This window comes from Nestor notabilis, unplaced genomic scaffold, assembly GCF_000696875.1.
Source record: "Nestor notabilis isolate BGI_N333 unplaced genomic scaffold, ASM69687v1 scaffold14849, whole genome shotgun sequence".
Classification (NCBI taxonomy): domain Eukaryota; kingdom Metazoa; phylum Chordata; class Aves; order Psittaciformes; family Psittacidae; genus Nestor; species Nestor notabilis.
The window spans coordinates 23,512-42,580 of NW_009943353.1; the positions used below are offsets into that span (position 1 = coordinate 23,512).

Sequence of the window (19,069 nt, forward strand, 5' to 3'; positions counted from 1 at the left end):
ACCACTCTACCCTCTGTCCTCCAAGCTGCAAGGCAACAGAGCAAACCATGCTCTGTGGAGATGCTCCACAAAGCAACCCCTCCTATCAACCCCTTAGCTTCTCTGTATCTCTAGTTAAGCAGAAAATCTCATCCAAGATCTATGGAAAAAGTGTGTGGTGGCTCTTTTTTTTACTGTAACTATCAAAGGATGCAGTCAAAACCTGGATGCTGGCTTCAAATCAAGCTGCAAGGCAACAGAGCAAACCATGCTCTGTGGAGATGCTCCACAAAGCAACCCCTCCTATCAACCCCTTAGCTTCTCTGTATCTCTAGTTAAGCAGAAAATCTCATCCAAGATCTATGGAAAAAGTGTGTGGTGGCTCTTTTTTTTACTGTAACTATCAAAGGATGCAGTCAAAACCTGGATGCTGGCTTCAAATCCCTGTTCCCCAAAACAGCCTGTGTGTCCTTGAGCAAGCACTTTAGCATCACTGTGCCCCTAATCTAACTGTGAAAAGAGAGCAATGCTGCTGCACCTCCACCAGCAAGTATTATGGAGATAAATGCATCAATGATTATGAGGCATTCAGAGAAGACAATATGGCTTATCAGGAAGCAAATTCAATAGCAACCAATCAATATTACTATTGGTGTCAGAATCAGATACTATTCTTAATTTCTGTATTACAGCATTACTTAGGGACTCAGCCAAGGAACATTTTGCCCAGAATTATACACATATCACAAAGAAACTCTGCATGAAAGCATCTCCTACTCAAAGTTAGCCAAGTGCCAATCTTCATTATGGGATACTTGATCTCCCTGCATTTTTAAGTACATGACAAATAGCACCAGCTCTGGCCCATCTGCAACTCCTGAATTATTCCTGGGTTAATGACTTTAAGTGCTTTCAGAGACAAATGTGGATCACCATGCTATACTGCAGCTGCTGGCGCGTGAACCACGCCAAGGTCTTTGTTTCTGTACCACCAGGCAGGAGTTCTCTCTGTCCTACACACTTGTACACAAGACTGAAAAGGGCATTCTTGGTTTCAATTTTTTCCTAAATTTGTCTTGCATTAATTCTAGTGAAACACAGCAGGGAATCTGGTCCAAAATTTCCTAGCAACTCTAGCAGTAATAATAATAATAATAAATAACTGAGATGGTTTGGGCTGGGGTAGAGTTAATTTCTTCATAGTTGCTTGTACGGGGCTGTGTTTTGGGTTTGTGCTGGAAACAGTGTTGATGATACCCGGATGTTTTAGTTATTGCCAAACTGTGCTTGCACAGAGCCAAGGCCTTTTTTTCTGCTTCCCACCCCACCAGTGCATGGGCTGGGGGTGCACAAGAAGTTGGGAGGGGACACAACCAGGACAGCTGACCCCAACTGACCCAAGGGGTATCCCACACTGTAACATGTCATGCTCAGCATACAAAGCTGGGGAAAGAGGGAGGAAGTGGGGGGATGTTTGGAGTGATGGCATTTGCCTTCCCAAGTAACCATTACACATGATGGAGCCCCACTGTCCTGGGCATGGCTGAACACCTGCCTGTGATGGGAAGTGGTGAATGAATTCCTTGGTTTGCTTTGCTTGTGTGCAGAACTTTTGCTTTACCTAATAAACTGTCTTTTCTCACTTTTACCTTTCCAATTCTCTCCCCCAGACCACCGTGGGGGAGTGAGCGAGTGGCTGTGATGTGCTTAGTTGCCAGCTGAGGTTAAACCACAACAATGTTATTACATTACAATCTCCACATACTAGCGTCTCAAATACGAAGGTGTTCCAAAGAGGTAAATCTGATCATGAAGGAGAAGCCAAATCCCTCTATGCCTTGAGGGCAGAGTTTTAAAAAGAGTTAAATATGCTAGTTACCACAAGCTAAGGTTAAGTGGAAACTAAGCCCTTACAAATCTGGCTCTAGATATGGGTGCTGAACATCAGTCCTTTTCAAACCTTGCTGCTAGAATTCCATTAAATCAAACTACCCTGCTGAGATAAACATGTCTTTACTACTGTACACTTCTTTCATCTTGTGGGCAAGCTTGATTTGTGAAGAGATGGATTTCTGTACAGCAGCTCAGAAAGGCTGCTGGGTGAGCTGCCTTTGCAAGGAACACTTTTTACTGGGGGATCTGGAAGAATTCCTGTGGTTTGTTGACGATGAGCACCTTTCACGCGGAGAAATGTGACTTTCATGTCCATTCAAGGATATGTTTGTTTTGCCATCAGGCAAAGATCTCTACATTCACCGTAAGCATTTGACAGATTTTAGGAAGTTGAGTTACTCTAAATGCTCATTTCAATGAAGCACAATATAGTCAACAAAAATACATGCAGTATTTTTCACAGTGCTTCTAAAAGCTAACTGAAACTCCCAGAAGAAATACAAGAATAAAAAAAATAATCATTGTTTCAAAACCCACTGCAGGACAAAAACCCTCTGAAGTGTGCTCTGAAATTTTCCGAAAGATTTTCACTTTTGAAAACTTCAACACCTACCAGATAGGGAAACTCAAACCACGGGATGTGGGACAACCTGAGATTTGAGGGCAGGACTGCTGCTGCTGCCCCAGGAAGGGAGCTCTGCTCAGAATGGCCCCCCCCCCAAGATTTCTGCACTCCCAACTTTGTCTTGGGTGTTTTGGGAGCCATGGAGTCACTGACTACAGGATGGATTCTGGGGTGCTGCTGCCTCTGCTGCCAAGAACCCCAAATTCAGCCCTGGAAACTCACATCCATCCACAGCTCCCCAAGCAAGCTAACAGAGAGCTGTCAGACTTCTGCCTCTGAATGAGGTTCCTACATTACAGCTACTCTCCTGAAACTTGCCAGTTTTAGTGAGCTCACATTTCTGAGGGTGGACTTGGAAAAAGCATGACTGATTTAAACGTCACATCACCAGAATTTCAGACCATATTTTAAGGGGCAACCACAAAATTACATACTAAATTAAAAACCAAAATAAACGTAACAGCTTGCTGAAATTTTTTATTTGCTAAATATGCTCCTACATTTGAAAGCTATTTAGTGGTCTCATATTTCAATTTTTCATCTCAGCTTTGAACTCAAACTTCAGAGATAGTATATTTTTTATTTCAAGCTAGTAAAAGCAGATGAAAAAGGGGTTAGACTTTGGTAGGTCTCTGCATCTAATTTGCTGATTTGAGACTTAAACCCAATTTCCTTTGTGATTTATACAAAGCAGCTATGAAGGCCTTGACATCCTTACAGCTCCCCTTGTGCTCTCCAAGCTGGTGTTTTATATAACTGAAGAACACTGTGTTCAGCTAAAGAGTTTGGGTACTTTTTTTGGGTATTCTTTTAATGTGAAACTTCTTGGCTTTCTGTGGTATTTAGGGCTACTGCCTTCTCATCAGAAAAGCTGGGTCCCATAGCATCATCTTAATCTGATGAACTGTACTGCCAGTAATGTAAGGTCACATCTAGAATTCATAGATAGCTGAAACTAATGGAAATAGTTGTCTCCAGGATAAATATACTGCTTAAACAGCATATTTAAACTAAGTGGTATTATGACTGCAGCTTCGGAAAAGAAAAGATGCACTTCTTTAAAATTGCCTCAAGACTCCCCAAAGATATTCAGACTGTTTAGATAGCAATAATTCTTCAAGATATTACAAAACCATTTCATCCTCTGATGATGCATAGAATCAAAGAATCATTTAGGTTGGAAAAGACCTTTAAGATCAAGTCCAACAGTTAACCCAGCACTGCCAAGTCCACCATTAAACCATGTTCCTAAGTGCAACATCTATGCATCTTTTACATACCTCCAGGGATGGTGACTCAATCACTTCCCTGGGCAGCCTGTTCCAGTGCTTGACAACCTTTCTGGTGAAGAAATTTTTCCTAGTATCTGATCTAAACCCCCCTTGGTGCAACTAGTATGGCTACATCTAGGAAAAAATAGCATATTTAAGAGCACATCTATATGCCACACAATAGCATAAGACATGAAATGAGGGTGACTGTAAAATGACACTTTGGGGGGTGGAGGTTATCACAGAATGGTTTTGGTTGGAAGGGACCTTAAAGGTCATCTAGTTCCAACACCTTCCACTAGACCAGCTCAAAGCCAACCTGGCCTTGGACACTGCCAGGGATGGGGCAGCCACAGCTTCTCTGGGCAACTTGTGCCAGTGTCTCACCACCCTCAGAGTAAAGAACTTTTTCCTAATATCTGATCTAAATCCCCCCTCTGTCAGTTTAAAGCCATTCCCCCTTGTCCTATCGTTACATGTCCTTGTATAAAGTCCCTCTCCAGATTTCTTCTAGGCCCCCTTTAGGTATTGGAAGACTGTTATAAGGTCTCCCTGGAGCCTTTTCTTCTCTAGGCTGAACAAGCCCAACTCTCTCAGCCTGTCTTCATAAGAGAGGTGCTCCAGCCCTCTCCTTGGTGTTTACTTCCATAAAGTGACACTTCCAGAAGGTGCAGACAGACAAATGGCTCCTTGACTTGTCTGACCCCATTATGTAAACATGACTCCAGAGTAACTCTTAAAACAACCTACAACATTATTTTGGACATAGCCAGACACTTCAACTAACTGGGATATTAGTGCTTAGTTTTTTATTTATTAAGAAATCTCATTCTGTTTTTCCGCTTTTCCTTAATACTAAGCAGGCTATAATTGAAGGAGAAGGAAGTGTCCACGCTGAAGTTAATCTTTCGTTTACTTCTTTTCTGCTCCTCTAGGCAAACACCTCTCCCTGTTGAAAACCAATGGGAACAGCAAGACAGAACACAAAAAACTGCAGGAACAAAATGATACAAACTAATCCATAGTCCCAGGAAGATAGTGGAAAGCATCACACTACCTCCAAAATGCATTTGCTGAAACTCCTGTGACAGATATAGATAGCCATGCCAAAATCCAAGTTACCTTCATAAAACCGGATCTTGTCCCTTAGAATCACCATGCCTTTTGTGAGAAGCTGATTCTGTAAAATAAAATACAGACTACCTTTACCCAATTCTGCACTTCCCTACAGCCATCACATTTCACATTTTGTTCATTCTTAACTTTTGACAGTAAAGGGGGTCTTTTGTTTTAATGATCACTCATCGAAGGACTCCTCCTGTGTCCATCTTGCTTAAATCACTTGCGACACTTGTCGAACATTGATACAATCACCTACTGATTTCAGGATACAGCACGTATTATTCTGTGCAGTACAAAGTGCTTCTCAAACTTCAAATGGCTTACCTACAAAGCATGTACAGTCTTAGAGAAGCAGAAAAATACTGCTTCAACAGATGGTGTGTACTTACTGCTAAATGTCTTCCTATTAACTATACTACAAGGAACTTAACTGATTTACTCAAGAACTTACAATTTTAAGTTAAAAGAAAATGGTTGAAAGTCTACTGAAAAACAGCAATGTCATATAGTAACACAGTGACTGCACAGATCTATTTCATTACTTGGGCTTCCACTGTCTAACCAGATATACATATATATAAAATCCAAATCTCATTAGTCCCTAAAGGACAGAAGAGAGAGAAGTCAGTGGACATCTCTGAATGGTTTCAAGGATCTCCAGATCAGCATTTAGAGTGGGTGAAGTGATTTTGCTCAGTAGCCTATTAGGAAATCTGATTTAAATGAAGGAAGACACATGCCTACCTGTAGATATTCAGTGAAGAAGGATCCCAGTTCTGTTTTCAATAATTGCCTGTATTAAAAGAATAAGAAAAGGTTCTGTGTGATTGGCAAATTTTATTAGCTATGCACTGCATGGAAAAGGTGAAGTCACTAATAAAATATTTCATACGAGCACAGAGCCTGTCAACAATGCCTAACTACAAATAGAGCAAACAGGTTCAACAATACCAAGACTCCCAACCAGCATTTCTGTGTGATCAAAAACATCTGCTGTGCGTTTAGATGGCTCAGTTGCACAAACACATATGAAAGGAAACTAAGATTTGACGAAAAGAGGATGCTTTCCCTCCTTTATCTAATCCTTTTATAAATGCTGGAATTGTTTTCCTGCTGTGCTAGGGCTTCCCTGGTGCCTGGCATTGCCCATCTGTGGGTCTGAGTGAAAAACTGAGCACATGACTTGGCTGGCATGTTCACAGCCAAATCATCCCTGTCCTGCTCAAGGTTGAAAAAAATTGCTGTGCCAAAGTATTTAGAGAGAAATCCAAAGCAGGATGACAATTCCGTGGGTTTTGTTGCAGGTGTGAAACTTAGCCAGTTTCCATTGAAAGGGTCATGATTTTCCACTCAGGAGACTCACAATAGCTGAAGTTTCATACAGTCTCAGTCAAAAAGCAGGTAGGAATTTAACAGCTTAGCTCTGCCTTTTACGACTCCTTTACACTAAAACCTACACAGTAAGCAAGCCAAACTCATGGGCAAAAAAATCCCACAAACAACCCTCAAATTTGGAAACAGAATTCAACCTGATTGCCAAGCCCAATGTTTGTATCCACGTAAAATGTACATGCTAAAAAGCTGTATTTATGTCTCAGACAATGGACGCTAGATATATTTCTCTGTACTCAGGTTGCTATTCAGATGCATAAACGAGAGCTTGGACCTTATAGTAGTGTAGCCCCAGCTGGTTTTTCTGAACACATGCAAATCTGGCCTGGAGCTCCTTTGAAAACCTGTCTCTGTGTGACCACCTCAGGTCCCATGAAGAATGAGATCAAATTCAACTTGAAATCTAAATACCTACTTCAATTAGGGTAGCTATGTAAATTACAGATTCAATAGCATGTTATCATCTATCCCTTTGGGTTATGTCTTTAACTAACAAATAACTAATTAATCAAATTTTTTAAGTAGTAAACAAATACACATGTGGTTTAATAAGTCCGGCATATCCCTACGCTCCATGAAAAGGTCTGCTGGAGTTGGATCTGTTTTTAACACCCCATGCTTCAGCACAGCCTCTTGAGATCTTCTGAAAGTTCAGGGAAAGGAGAAGCAGGTCAATCTTTAGGAGGCTGAAATACAGTATCTTATTTATTTATCTATATTGACCTCACAGCACCCTATGGAAACACTCCAGGCATAAATGAGATAGAAAACAAACAAAAGGAAGGAGTTTTTCAGATGCTCCTAAGCATCAAAATCCTTTTCAGCTAGAAACCTGATTAATTCAGACAAACTATCTATGGACCAAAATTTTCAAAGGCAGCTCAGGCTTTAGCCATAGGTCTCTCCATGAATGGCCAATGTCTGGCTAGCCCCCTTGGCCTGCTCTTGCAGCATATGGGAGAGGACAGCCCCTGCAGTGTCCTGAGACTCCATCCTCAATGGTACCCACTGACAAGCCCTTGACAGGGATTAAAACTCATCTCCCCCAAACACTGTTAAAGTCTTAAAGCCTTAAGAGCACATTAGCGAGTACAAGGATGCTACAGGCAAATTTTGGCAGGCTCACTCAAAGTGAAATTTACTGTCCAAGTGGTGTGATTTTTTTTATGGATCACAAGCAATGGCACTGAAGGTTTTTCTCACTTTGAACATGAACATACTAACTATTTTTAGGTTAAAACAACAAAGTTGCAGTTTTGAATTCTCCTACGATAAAGACAATTTATTCCCAGATATCTCTTTGTGACACTGATTCAAAAAAATCCAGATACTTTATACTGACAGGTTTTGCTTAATCTTCCACCCTCTCCTCAAGCTAGCAGCTCACTGAAGTCTAGTCCTCAATTCCTCATTGTCTTGAACAGGCGATTTGCAAATACCTTCTTTTTTCATATTTTAGGTTCTACCGATAATTCCTGGCATTTAGGGCAGGAAATACAAAATTATGTTCTACTTATCCAGTAACTAGTCCTCTGATAAAATGCCACCACATTTCCATTTTTTCAACTGTGAGTGAACTAATCAACCACCTTATAGTTAATTATATGCACTGGACTGCAATCACACCAAGCAGTACTTGGCTACGTTAGCATCTCTGTTTACAGGGTAGAGGAAGAACTGACAGCACAATTAATGTGTCTTGCTTTGTGAATCCCTAATAACACAGATACTTCATGCTGCTTAATTAATTTCTAGTGAAATAGTGAGGCCCTAAGGCCACATAAGAACACTGGTGTTTGACGTTCTCTGTACCTAGATTCATTTCAGATTCATTTAAAAGAGATCCACAACAAAACTGGATCCAAGACATTGCTTGCAATTTTTTTTTCATCCTTGCTTAATTTCCTTCAACAAAAATCAGCTAGGTTGTCACCTGTTGGATCCTGGATAATTCAGATTACTGAATAACCATAGATATGTGAGCATCATGACAGAATCCAGGTAAAAATCTGATTAAACCTAAATGAGATTCCTGATCAGATAGAAGACCTCACTTCAAGCACATCTGATTTTGAAGCCAGTCAAGGGCTCTTATGAAGCTTGTCTATCATTGGTATCAGGTCTTCATTGCCTGAAGTTTAATGACTTCATAAATTAAGATGATAAAATAAATTCACATAAAATATGATAAAATAGCTCCTGAGGTTTTTTGTATCCTCCTGCAGCTGCTTCTTCGGTTCATTTTGAAATTAACTCTTGCAACATTACTCAGAATAGAAAGTCTAACACTGTATAATATCTGTTAAATAAAATTAAATGAAGCAAATGGAAAAAAGTGATTTTACTAGATATGAACTCTTGCTGCGAAAGAGGAAATGCCACTAAATGTGCTTTGTTTGCATCAAATCAGTATCCTGAAACTCAGAAAAGAAGCAGCTATAAATATGTATTAGGTTTAATACAGCACATCCGGCTTCCACTGTGTTTCCCTTTCCTTCTTTTTCTTCCTTGATTTACAAGTGGTGTAAATAAACACTTTGAAATGACATATGGTACATGAAAAAGGAAAAAAACACTACCCAATTACTATACAATTACAATTACACACATGCACCAAGAGAAACACTGAACAGTAAGTATATGTATATAGATTTTTATTACATGACTTTTGAATCAATCCCCTATTAAATCACCTAGTAAGGGCTCATAGGAAGTAATGTACAGGCCATACACTGGTGATACTCCCAGTTACTAGAGTATCTTCTCATAGCTTTACTGTACTTCATTAGCTTTAGCAGTTATTCAGGAGTTTCAGAATACGAGAGAGAGACAAATCACACACTGGGTTTTTTTTGGTGATAGGGCTTCTGAGCGCTGAAATTCCGTATTTAAGGCCACCTTCTAATGCCAGAAGAGTGCAAGAATGGTGTCAAAAGGCATTGGTGTACGAGTGGCACCTTTTATGAGCCAAACCTAGAAAAGTAAATGGTACTGCACAGATTTGTACTCACTGATGTTTTTTTAATTAATCAGTGCATACACAATCAGGGTTCAAAGCCTCGAGATGTGTGTTCAGAAAAGGAAGTTATACATACTTGTTTGCACGTATGTGACATGCAGGAGTTTAATATACGTGACATTCCTGAGTCAAAATGATGATGTGCAAATATTGCAGGCTTAAGCTAACTGTTAAAATATTTGCACTTGGTCTGTGAGTCAACTTGGATATTCATGGTTTAATTACGAAAGTATCCCAGAATATGCTGTAATTAAAGTGGTAAAGTAAAATAACGTCTTTTACTGTCCTGTAACTGTTGGAAAAGTTACTAATACTCACCATTTACCTGAACACTCAAATTCTGCCCAATGGAAGTAATGGCTATTTGTTTCTTTGTATTTATGTACGTGTGGGGAAAATGCATCTAAGGCAATCATAAGGCAAAATACACTTGTTCCACTTCTGATGTCATGTTTATGAATCAGATATTTTTGCATTCAGTAATAACACTAACCCAAAGAAAGTTATTTTGAATTAAGTAACAATAGCAGTAAGCCAGATATTTTTGGCTTGTGTCAAATCAGTAATTTCTTAGTTACATTTTGAGCTGAATTTAAGTGAGGCAAAAGGGCTTTGTATGCAAATAGTCAGGAGGCCCTAAAATGTTATTGACTGTGATTGGCAGTAAAATTAAGCAAACACCAGGAGTACAGTAGCTTCTGGAAAGAAGCCATGGCTGGGCATGTGAACAGGCATGCTTAAAACATACCACTACCATTCTCTCATTTAGAGACAGATCTTTCAGCTGTTGCATCCTGTTTGTTCACTTGCAGTTTTCTCAGCTTAACTTTTCTATGAATGAAGCCAGCAGGACGCACATGAGAACACAAAAACAAACTCAGAATTGTCTCTGAGAGGATGGACAGCTTTTGGCAATAAATTAGAAGGCTGTTCAGGCCAAGTTGGACACAAGAAGGAACAACCTCAAAGCAGCAGTAGACAAGAACCAGTCCTGAAAGCTATGCTGCATCTCGCCAAACACTCACTCATCCCAGGATAGCTGCGCTGCTGGTGCCTCATTTATGACAGTAGCTTGCTAGCTTGGTCTAGATTTCACAGTATTATGTCCATCAGCTCAGGTAAAAGTCACCAGGCATTCCCCCCAGAATGAGTGATCAGCTGAGGTAACAACAAAGCAGTGTTGTCCTTATCCTAACAAAAAGATATGGGTCTATCACATGGCAGCAAAGCGCATCATAAAACGGAAAAAAGATCAGTCTATTTGTAATGTCTGTCTTCTGTTTGTTGGTTCACACAAGATTGTATTTGTCTCTGTCACATCAGTAGATAATTTTTCTTCTTCTGTCCCTCACCAGCAGATGAGCATCCTGAGGCAAATGCATTGGGCCAGGAAATTTCAGCCCAGAACAATCTTTTTTTGGCATTTAGATAAAGCTAAAGAATCCTAACTGCACTTCCAGTAATAATGATTAACCATTATTCCAATAACTAACTTGAAATGATTGATGGATTGTGCTAACTGACAGCCATCCTAGAAAAGCTATTCTTTGTATGTCATTTTCTCCCCAGAGAAGCAAGAAATAGCTGGAGAATAAGTTTCTTTTCAGTTCAAAAAGACAGAAGGAGCAGGAAAAAGAGAAATCACAGACCAAATGTCATTCACCTGGATATTTCCACAAATAAAGGAACCAGACTGGGCCAGCTTTCCCAGACTAGGAACCAAACAGGGAGAGATAATCCCAGAATATCTGGATATTCTGTGGACATTATCAGATTCTGGAACACAGATCAAGTGGGAATAAGCAGTAAGGAAAACTGAGGCTCTTATCTGAAACAGCTAGGAAGATAATAAGCTGTCTGGTTTTTGGAAGTGCAGCTTCTTTCCCACCGTTTATTCTATGGTGTTAGGCATTGGGACAAATCTGTAAAAGGAAATCTGCTACACCTTGCCCTTGTCAAGGAGAGAGGGTGTAGTAAACAACTGTAAGTGCTAGAAAACGTAGTAAAAAGTGCTGTAAATCCAGATAACAGCTTACCTCTTGGTAAACTTATCTTTATAACTTAAATAATTTGAATGGTAGGATTTTCAGTTTCTCTCTTGCTTGTTGGGTTGGTTTTTTTTTTCATTGGTTTATTTTTTCAGGAAGAAGAGCTTCCATTATATATCTCACTCTTATTTAGTCTGTTGCAAACAGATCATCACAATATGAGAAAGAAATAGGAACCTTAAACTGTGTTACTAAGGTCATTGTGCTGAAAAGACAGCTTTATAACACCTGCAGCATATTCAGCTTGTGCAGCAGGAGCAGTTAGATATAAGGGACCACCAGGCTTTACATCCTCTGCAGACACAAGGGAAGCACCTCAGAGCTAGGCCTGACACCTATGGAAAGGGCAGCGTCGTTGCAGCGGAATAGGGCTGCATTACTAGAGGGGGTCCTCATTTTCCCTTCCTTAATTTCAATCTGGTATGTCAAGACAGACTGAAATAATCCATCCTCCTACAGCTGAGTATCTCCCTTGCAGAAGGAGGAACTCAGCTTCCACGATGCAATGAGGCGTTGACATACACACATCAGCAACAACTATGCACTGAGGCCAAATTGGCAATACTGGTTGAAACTACCACTGGGAAAAAAACCCCGTAATACTGCTGTAGGAGCTTTCAAGTGCAAGTGCTAGCAGACAGTTCTGTGCACAATGGTTAATGACACCTTCTGTAAAGGCAAGTCTCTTACCTGACTCCTTCATTGAGGTTGTAAAGTTCATGGTCTGGGAGACCCTTACGCTGGAACACCGATATTACTCCATTGTGGATACTGAAAAAGGACATTAGGAATCATTAGGACCCGCTCACATTTTAGAAGGTACCACTTTCACAATAAGTCTAAACATCTCTGCCTAGCCACTTCAAGACCTTTTCAAAGCCATAAATGACTGCTGGTACCCCATCTCAGATGCCTTAAAGGGAATTACTGTCTAGAAAATATATGGCATCTTTGAAAAACAGTTCTTTTTGATTTGTTCTAACTTCAACAGTTGCACATCTGAAATCACCAATTTCAAAAACTTAAGCTTATATATTTTAGGTACTTTAAGTATATTAAGTAAACTTTTTATATATTTATATGTTAAGTATATGTTAAGTATTTTAAAGTATATTTTTGTCCCTATGGGTCACTACAGAGACAAGTAACAGCTTCACTATGAGATCGGTGATGATATTCCTGCAATTGTTGGCATATATTTGTCTGAGCTATGGTTACTTGATTTCTTTATTCACCAATCAGCATTTATCCAGGCTAGACACTATACCTGAAGTTTAACCCACAATACAGAAACAACTTTCTAAAATGCAATCTTAAAAATGGTTAGTTATTAAAAAAAAAAAATAATAAAAGAAACACTGGACAATTACAAATTTTAAGTCAATTTAACCAATCTCATTTATTTTCAAAAATGAAACAAAAGAGAATGGGCCATTGGTTACAAAGACTGATTCCTACCACCACTTACTCATTTTTCAAAGATGCACACTCTTGCTTCAGCTAAAGGAAAACCAAGGCTGTGCTAAAAGAACAAGTCTAAAGATTCTAAAGGCAGACACCAAGAGGCAGCGATATACTTAGCATAGGCCAACCATTTATAAAAACTGCTCCCTTTTCATTTACAATGCCATTTTTAACCATTCTGCAAGCAGATGTTGCTTAGAGGTGATGACTTTCTTCTGCAATCAGATGCAACCAAAGACTGGATTGAAACCACAAAATTCTCTAGCTCAACAGAAAGTCACACACCCAATGCTGCCTGTTCCTGGGGCACATGGTCATCAGCCCTGTAAACTCAAGGATGCTGAATGGCAAAAATCTTCAAGGTACTGCAGGTACTTGGCAATCCACATGCTTAACAGGGATGCTTACCAGTCCCGTGAACTGAGAAAGACTGCACCTCAAAGGATTAATGAAATAAGCATGTGCTTCAAGATGAAGCTCTGAAATGCTCCTGAAATACACCTGACACAATTAGTGTGATGACACACCAGCCTAATCAGTAAGCTTAGGTCTGAGGACAAAGGTAAAGGAATTTCAATGAAAGGTGAGACCAAACCTGTTTCCAGCATTAGTAGAATGGAGCAGAAGTCTTACTCCCCTTCCCCAACTCAGTGCCACCTTTCATAGCCTCACAGCTTTGACTCCAAAATGAAAGAAGATTCATGTGGTCCCTCCATCTGTCAGCCCATCCCCACTTCTTCACTCTTCGAACCACCTGGGAACTTCTATCACATTTAACTATGGAACAGAAGTCCCAAAAACGTTAAGGTCTTTAAGGTTTCAGCTGGGGTAGAGGCGCGTCTTTCAGTGACCAAGAACATACTGCAGTATAAGCTCAGCCTTTATTCAGCATGCACACAGATGTTTTAGCTTCCTGATGATAGCACATAGCCTTTGTCCACTCTACTGTTCAGACTACTGCTACTCAATTTCTAATATGACAGCCTTTACTAAAATGACCATTCCCACTGCTGGCAGTGACTGCAAGTTATTTGATTTCTGTCTGACTCAGTTAGCCCATGTATAAAATAAAGATGATGATGCTGACAACTAAAGGGTATTTTAAGATGTATTCATGAAAATCATAACAAAAGCAATGAGTGTGATTATCAATAGCAGTATTACATGCCATTGTTGTCACTGTTTTTTCTTCTTCCCTCACAATCCTACTATCTGCAAAGGGAAAATACACATTTTTGGCACATGGCTCTTCCTATTCAAGGTTACAACTGAGAATAGGAGATGACATCTTAAGGCATATTACAATAAACACAGAGAAGAAGTCTTCCTGCTCTGTGCCATTTCTCATTCTGTGTGTCTCTCATTCTGCATGCCTCCTCCAAGCCTGTACTTTGCCGTAGCAAGGAACAGCAACAAGAAGCCTCAGGGATGCTCAGGAGATGTATTTAGGAGCAACCGAATTAAATATCACCCCTAGAACATGTACTGAAAAGATCTTCCAAGAATGAGAAGCTACAATATGCATATGCTTCCTGCGGTGTGGTTTTACCAGTGACTCCACAGTATCTTTTTTCTGCGCTTTGATCTGACCTCCCTCTGCTCACACCACACTGGAGTATGGTGCAATGAAGCAGCAACCAACTTTGGAGCAATGGAAAGCAAAACCAAGACCAGATTTGCCCATCCTGGAGGTACCAGGATTTGGGGTTGCCTAGTCTTGTGAAGATGAGCTAAAGGTTGCATCTGTTTATAAGGTCTCCAGAGGGAGGAAGCCTGATTCCTCCTGATGAATGAGCTTGTTCAGGTCTGCCTGGTGTCGGCTCCAGGGCCAACCAGGGCCGCAGGTGGCTGCTCCCACTGCAAGAGAATGTCATTGCAGGCACTATGTCAGGCGGCAGTAGAGTGTGCCTGGGGACCTCAGGTGCCCACGTTAAACCTTCTCAGGTCCATGCTAAGACAACTCCTTTCAGTGTTTGCTGGGAGCAGAAGACTGGGCTGGAAGATAAACCTGATGTGAAATGCAGGCACACAACAATGCTGAAGAGCAAAGAGATACACTGTTAGAAAAGTTCAGTCACATTCATCTGTGGAAAAAGGAAATTAGAAGTGGCAGGTGAAGGATATGACCCGCTGAAGAGAAATGCACAAGCAGGTAAAAATAGGAACAATTATCCTCTTTTTTGCTCCTTTGACAACATTTCCAAGGCATTAAGCACTCCTTCTGCCATGGTGGTCCCTCTTTTCCCCCACAATCATACACATACACTTGTGATGTAACCCAGCTTATTTTGGCTGGTTCAAACAGACACACTCAATTTATGATTATTTGAAAATTGGCAGCTAAATGTCTCTGGTATACAGTGAAGCGATTTGGGTATTTTAGTATCATGAGTAATATGTGAAGTACGATTAATGTAGTGAATAAAACAAGCAGTCTTTACATGCTCTTCTGGTTCGGAAATGAACTTTGCAATGTTCCCTGCCAGCCTTCTGCAGAAAAGAATGACTAAATATCTCTCCTAAAAGCCAACGTACTCTCTCTCCTTCTCTCTAGCACTACTTTCTAAACAAGGGGGAGGTTTTCTCTTTCCAGTTTAACAGGTCCATTATTATTCCTCGAAGAAGTAAGAGAAAGCAAGCTTTTTTAGAAAGAATGAAGGGAGCAGGTTGTGAGCATTTAAGTTATTGCCTGTGTAGTAGAACTGCACCTACATAAACATCTTCATGGTGATCTTTTAATCTGCCTGGGATCTCTCTTCTAGTGAGGGACAACTTCCTCGTCTGGAAAACAAGTCTTGGCTCCGCTACATTGACCACCTGTCTTTCCTTCCCATCACAGACAGCAGCACTTGCATGCAAGGTGCAGGCATGCAGTCCCAGGCTGCAGGTGACGTGGGAATGTCACTGTAATCTGGCCCTTCATGCTTGCTGAAAAGGCAACAAAAAGGAATTGGAATAATCAGTGGCATAAGCTGGTGTCAGGGTAATAAAAAGCTAGATTAAATCTTCCTAGTTACCTTAAGCTAATGAAAAAAACAAACCCAGCCCTTGCTTAAATCAAAGTAATGCTATGGTTTCTATAATGTCCAATTGTTAAAAAGGGTTTAGTCAGAAAGGTGAAACATTTTGGTGTAAAGAAAATCTGAGCTGCTGCTTACACACAGAAGTCCTGCAAGATGCTTGAGGTGGGTGGATCGCCTTTACTTGTGCCTGTGACCAGCCTCCACTGAGGCTTAGGTCAATAATGTGTGTAATTAAACTTATGTTTTGTTAACCTGAACTAAAAATGCCTTGTAAACTCCCTTCTGTAACTCTTTTACAACATGAAAGTTAATAATGGGTGCACTCATGCACTGATACTATGGTGAACAACTGCCCTGCAACTGCTGTGTATGTAAATGTGTGTACATGAACACAGCCCTTCAGAGGAAACAAAAAAAAAAAAAAAGCCCAAAAGAAACACACACACACTCCCCCAAATCAGTTCCTGAATTGCCCATGCTCAGTACTGAACAAAGTTCCAGTCTCCACTGAAGACCAGACCCCACACTGTATGTCGAGGGTTTGATGTACTGTACCAACAGACACATTTTCCACAGAAGCACGGATGTAACCTCCTACTCCTGCAGTGCTGCACTTTCTCCTTCTGAAGAAAATGAGCAGTTTCTAATGTTCCCTCACCAGTATCTTCTGCTGGAACAAAGCATCCTGAGAAGAAATGAGCACCTGAGCAGTGCACCTTTGAAATAAGATACAGCCACCCTCACACTGCAAGAAAAGGCAAACCTCTCAGTTATGGGATTATGGTGTTTCTTGAAAGCACAGCACCAGTTTGTTATCCAGCTCCTCAACTGCTATGAATAAGGGTAAGTTGCTATGGAGGTATTATTTAACCTGAGTCCAGGCAAAAGATATATTGTGCAGGCACCTTTCCATAAAAACCTATGCCACAAGTCACTCTTGGTCTGTAGACTAGCTGGAAGAAGACATTTTGGTAGACCAGGAATGGGGCAGAAAGAAGCCTTTGAGGAGGCTTCCACAGGTCAGTGGGTAGGCAGGGAAGAGACAGCATGGCTAAAGCAGGCTGGCTGTAGGAAGGGAACTCAGGATTGGAAAACTGCAGACACTACGAGGTTTTTTGGGGGGCTGCCTTTAGAATGAAGGCAAAATGTTGGCTGGCTCCAGCAATGTACTGTATTTATCCATCCCACAATGTCTATAGATTGCCAGAAGAGAATTATGTACAACCAAGAAGGCACTCAGAGCAACAAAAATCAATCCAGCAGCCTAAAAAACTTCACCTCTTTGGACACTCATTATTGATTTGCCTGATAGCCCAGAGGAGGTGGTAGCTCCAGGACTTACTATTCAGCTGCCTGAAACATGGGGAATGGAACTCGAGCACACACAGTGCAGACCTTCCCCACTTGGTTTCAGCATTAAGTGATCTGGAAGGTGTAAATCCCCAGAGCACAAAGTTGGATGCTCACTGGTGGCACTCCCAACCAATCTAATAGCACGAACACCAAGACAAGGAGGATGAGGGTTATTATTCTATTTGCATAACAGAAAACCACTGCCTACGTAGCTCAGTACCAACAAAACATACATTCCTCTTGAGTGTCTAATTGCACATCTGGACACCGCTGTCTTCGGTGGGTGGGAAGCTGGCTCCCTCCCGCACTGAAATACTGCCCACTCCAGTTCTACATTGACTTTTTTAAGAACCCAAGAAGGAAAAACTGTTATGAATAAAAGACTGTTTTCTGCCAGGCCAGAATCAGTTTGTCCACAGAGTTGAGGAACAACTAAAAAGTTGGTTTCACAAGTCTCTGTCTGAATCCTGACCTTCTGGTTTGCTTTGACCATGGCCATGGTCCTCCCAGCTCAGTATTTCCTGGCAAAGCAGGAGGAGCAGCCCGCATTTTCCCTTGTGCACAACACTCAGGTAATTTAGGTTCTCTAAAGCAGTCACTACCTTTGTATGCAAACAACATGGGTGAAAATATCAGTGTTTTTTATTTACTGTTTGCAAATTCTCCACTTTCCCAAGCTCCAGGTGAAGTCCATGAGCAAAAACAATGTTGTGTGAATAGTCACACCCTGCAACTACTGAGTAGTTAAAGGCAACATTTTCATTTTCAAAAGGCACTAAGTGACTTAGGCCTCATTTCCTCTGGGAATAGCTAATTAACAATAATTAACCTGGTATACTTGCATCAAAACGTCCTTGAAGGCACTCTTGCTCCAGTATAAAACCTTATTTTTCTGAATTAGCTTAATCCAATTGGGAAGAGCCCATTTCCAGCACAGCTTTGGTCCAGCTGCAACTCTGCAGGCTTTCCATGAGGCCCTGACCCTTCCAACATCAGCTTGCAGCTGCTAGTTCACTTACGTTTCTGAAATTTCTACCCAAGGTAAAGCAATCTCCAATGAGGGATAAGCTGCAATTATGTACTGGATCATACAAGTGAAAATAAGCTGGTCTGCAAAATTCCGTCTTCAAAGAGTTTGAGAGGCATTAGTTCACTAACTTCACAAACTGTAAACACTACTCTTGCATATGAAGAAGTTGAGAAAGACAGGTGAAGGGACTTCCCTAAGGTGTTACTCAGAGTTAGTATCTCTACACAGCGTAGGACTAAGGAGATTTTGGCTTCCAATTATACCTGCATTCAAGCAAGTACAAATATGTCTGGAGGGCTACGGGGAGCAGCAATTCTCCACCACCACCACCAGCACTTTCTATTACTGCAGTCGAGGCTGATGTGCTCCAGTGGTGGCTGGACCAGCTGGTAAACCCCCTTCACCCCTTCAACAGCTCAGCTCTATCTGCCCCCCATGCACACACACAGCCAAATTCTCTAAAAAGGAGCGAAATTAAGGGTTACGAAAATGAATGTGATCCTCAGATAAGCAGAAGTACTTCAAAATATTTAGAATCATAGAATAATAGAATCAACTAGGTTAGAAAATAACTTTAAGATCATCTAAATAAAAATTAAATATTGGAAGAAAGAAAACTTCTGAGTAGAAATCATAGACAAATATGTTGGTCTGGAATGTTTTTTCCACTAGAAAAGCCTCCCTGTGATCTGAAGAAACATTAGTTTTTAATTAGAAGATGAAATGTGGCTCCCACGACTGTAAAACTTACTTTACAGCAAGTTGTTGTGCTTATTACAACCCTGTAAAAATTAGCCCAAACCAGAAATCCATGTCTCCTTTGATTTCCTGCTGTTCTCACTAATGTCAC

The 19,069-nt window shown here is 40.7% G+C and overlaps 1 protein-coding gene across 1 annotated transcript in view; it reads right to left on the reverse strand.

Moving 5' to 3' along the window:
• Positions 1–19,069, reverse strand: part of LOC104411464 (proline-rich protein 5) — a gene marked incomplete at its 3' end in the record, with an annotated part of 25,720 nt that overhangs the window by 2,853 nt on the left and 3,798 nt on the right. The window contains exons 2-4 of the mRNA XM_010021885.1: positions 12,040–12,120; positions 5,635–5,683; positions 4,891–4,948 (exon numbers count right to left, since the gene is read on the reverse strand). Of these exons, the coding sequence (XP_010020187.1) occupies positions 4,891–4,948; positions 5,635–5,683; positions 12,040–12,120 (188 nt within the window). The remainder of the gene's footprint in view (positions 1–4,890; positions 4,949–5,634; positions 5,684–12,039; positions 12,121–19,069) is intronic.